Source organism: Calidris pugnax, unplaced genomic scaffold (genome assembly GCF_001431845.1).
Source record: "Calidris pugnax isolate Ruff unplaced genomic scaffold, ASM143184v1 scaffold42, whole genome shotgun sequence".
Lineage (NCBI taxonomy): Eukaryota > Metazoa > Chordata > Aves > Charadriiformes > Scolopacidae > Calidris > Calidris pugnax.
The window spans coordinates 9,821,112-9,824,383 of record NW_015090920.1 but is presented as its reverse complement, the minus strand read 5'-3'; the positions used below and the strand labels follow the sequence as shown (position 1 = coordinate 9,824,383).

The window sequence follows — 3,272 nt, the reverse complement described above, 5'->3', positions numbered from 1 at the left end:
GCGTTTTTCTGTCTTTTTTTTTTTTTCTTGCATCTAAAGAGGGCATGTCCACCGGCTCTTCCAGCAGCATCTACCCCTCCAGCTCCCACCAGAAAGACAAACCGAGGACAATCTTGAAATATAAAAATTTCCTCCTTGGGATTTGCTGCTGCTGCTGCCTCCGCCGCCACTGCTGCTGCCGCGGTGCAGTGCCAAGACTCTCGGAATAAATAAAAGCGGGCTACTGTGTATCTCTAGCTACATCCAGCTAATAGCTATTATTAGTTGGCCATTTATTTCGAAGATCACAGATGAAGTGGGAACGCCTGTCTTCTTCATTTGGTCAGCGTGTGAAACAATAAGAATCGTAACAAAAAGGAGGGAGATGGGGGAGGAAAAAATCCTAACATGAATCAGAAGAAATAATATCTAGCACCCCCCCTAAATCAACCTTCCCCCCCCCCTTTTCTTCCCCCTTCCCTGATCCCTCTCTCTCTCCACACGCTCGCAGGCGCGGACACACAGACAGACACACATACACACACAGAGATAGGCACACGCACTGTACTGTGTATTTTCGGAGGAAGAGGTGGTGGTGGTGGTAGCTTTTGGAAGAGGAGGAAGAGGTGGTGTTGGGGAGGGGGGATCTCTTTCCCCATTTGGAGATGATTGTGCTATTCCTCTTTGCCTTGCTCTGGATGGTGGAGGGGGCCCTTTGCCAGCTCCATTACACGGTGCAGGAAGAGCAGGAGCATGGCACGTTCGTGGGGAATATCGCCGAGGACCTGGGCTTGGACATTACAAAACTTTCGGCTCGCCGCTTCCAGACGGTGCCCAACTCCCGCAGCCCTTACCTGGAGCTCAACCTGGAGACCGGGGTGCTCTACGTGAACGAGAAGATCGACCGGGAGCAGATCTGCAAGCAGAGCCCCTCCTGCCTGCTGCACCTGGAGGTCTTCCTGGAGAACCCCCTGGAGCTGTTCCGGGTGGAGATCGAGGTGCTGGACATTAACGACAACCCGCCCTCCTTCCCGGAGCCCGACCTGACGGTGGAGATCTCGGAGAGCGCCACGCCGGGGACCCGCTTCCCCCTGGAGAGCGCCTTCGACCCCGACGTGGGCACCAACTCGCTGCGCACCTACGAGATCACCCCCAACAGCTACTTCTCCCTCGACGTGCAGACGCAGGGGGACGGCAACCGCTTCGCCGAGCTGGTGCTGGACAAGCCGCTGGACCGGGAGCAGCAGGCGGTGCACCGCTACGTGCTGACCGCCGTGGACGGCGGGCAGCCCCAGCAGCGCACCGGCACCGCCCTGCTCACCGTCAGGGTGCTGGACTCCAACGACAACGTCCCCGCCTTCGAGCAGCCCGTCTACACCGTGTCGCTGCCGGAGAACTCGCCGCCGGGCACTTTGGTGCTGCAGCTCAACGCCACCGACCCCGACGAGGGCCAGAACGGCGAGGTCATCTACTCCTTCAGCAGCCACATCTCCGCCCGCGCCCGGGAGCTCTTCGGCATCGCGCCGCGCACCGGGCGGCTGGAGGTGAGCGGCGAGCTGGACTACGAGGAGAGCAGCGTCTACCAGGTGTACGTGCAAGCCAAGGACCTGGGGCCCAACGCCGTGCCGGCGCACTGCAAGGTGCTGGTGCGGGTGCTGGACGCCAACGACAACGCGCCGGAGATCAGCTTCTCCACCGTCAAGGAGGCGGTGAGCGAGGCGGCGGCGCCGGGCACGGTGGTGGCCCTCTTCAGCGTCTCGGACCGCGACTCGGAGGAGAACGGGCAGGTGCAGTGCGAGCTGCTGCAGGGGGACGCGCCGTTCCGCCTCAAGAGCTCCTTCAAGAACTACTACACCATCGTCACCGAGGGCCCGCTGGACCGGGAGCAGCCGGGGGGCGACGCCTACACCCTCACCGTGGTGGCCCGCGACCGGGGCCAGCCGCCGCTGAGCACCAGCAAGTCCATCCAGGTGCGGGTGAGCGACGTGAACGACAACGCGCCGCGCTTCAGCCAGCCCGTCTACCAGGTCTACGTGAGCGAGAACAACGTCCCCGGCGCCTACATCTACGCCGTCAGCGCCACCGACCGGGACCAGGGCGCCAACGCCCAGCTCGCCTACTCCATCCTGGAGAGCCAGATCCAGGGCATGTCCGTCTTCACCTACGTCTCCATCAACTCCGAGAACGGCTTCCTCTACGCCCTCCGCTCCTTCGACTACGAGCAGCTCAAGGAGTTCAGCTTCCAGGTGGAGGCCCGCGACGCCGGCGAGGAGCCCCAGCCGCTGGCCGGCAACGCCACCGTCAACATCGTCGTGGTGGACCAGAACGACAACGCCCCCGCCATCGTCAGCCCCCTGCCCGGCCGCAACGGCACCCCGGCCCGGGAGGCGCTGCCCCGCGGCGCCGAGCCGGGATACCTGGTGAGCCGGGTGGCGGCGGTGGACGCCGACGACGGGGAGAACGCCCGCCTCACCTACAGCATCCTGCGGGGCAACGAGGCCAGCCTCTTCCGCATGGACTGGCGCACCGGCGAGCTGCGGACCGCCCGCCGGGTGCCGGCCAAGCGCGACCCCCAGCGCCCCTACGAGCTGGTCATCGAGGTGCGCGACCACGGCCAGCCGCCCCTCTCCTCCACCGCCGCCATCCAGGTGGTGCTGGTGGACGGGGCGGCCGAGCGGCCCGGCGGCGGCGGCCTGGGAGCGGGGGCGGGCGCGGGGGGCGGCGGCGGCGGAGGCTCCGGCGGCTCCGGCGAGCATCGCCCCAGCCGCTCCGGGGGGGACACCTCGCTCGACCTCACCCTCATCCTCATCATCGCCCTGGGCTCCGTCTCCTTCATCTTCCTGCTGGCCATGATCGTCCTGGCCGTGCGCTGCCAGAAGGAGAAGAAGCTCAACATCTACACCTGCCTGGCCAGCGACTGCTGCCTGGGCTGCTGCTGCTGCTGCCCCTGCTGCAGCCGCCAGGCGCGGGCCCGCAAGAAGAAGCTCAGCAAGTCGGACATCATGCTGGTGCAGAGCTCCAACGTGCCCAGCAACCCGGCGCAAGTGCCGGTGGAGGAGTCGGGCAGCTTCGGCTCCCACCACCACAACCAGAACTACTGCTACCAGGTCTGCCTCACCCCCGAGTCCGCCAAGACCGACCTGATGTTCCTCAAGCCCTGCAGCCCCTCCCGCAGCACCGACGCCGAGCACAACCCCTGCGGGGCCATCGTTACCGGCTACGCCGACCAGCAGCCCGACATCATCTCCAACGGCAGCATTCTGTCCAGCGAGGTAAGGTCTGCCCGCCCGACA

General features: G+C 64.8%; 1 protein-coding gene across 8 annotated transcripts in view; it reads left to right on the top strand.

Annotated features, from left to right (window-relative positions):
* PCDH10 (protocadherin 10) overlaps positions 1-3,272 on the top strand; it is a 35,044-nt gene that overhangs the window by 1,060 nt on the left and 30,712 nt on the right. For 7 of the 8 annotated variants that reach the window (XM_014949963.1, XM_014949960.1, XM_014949957.1 and 4 more), the window contains exon 1: positions 7-3,251. In XM_014949963.1, coding sequence (XP_014805449.1) covers positions 645-3,251 — 2,607 coding nt within the window. In that variant the 5' untranslated portion in view covers positions 7-644. Of the gene's footprint in view, positions 1-6; positions 3,252-3,272 lie in introns of those variants that run through there. The other variant, XM_014949956.1, reaches the window with a different exon arrangement.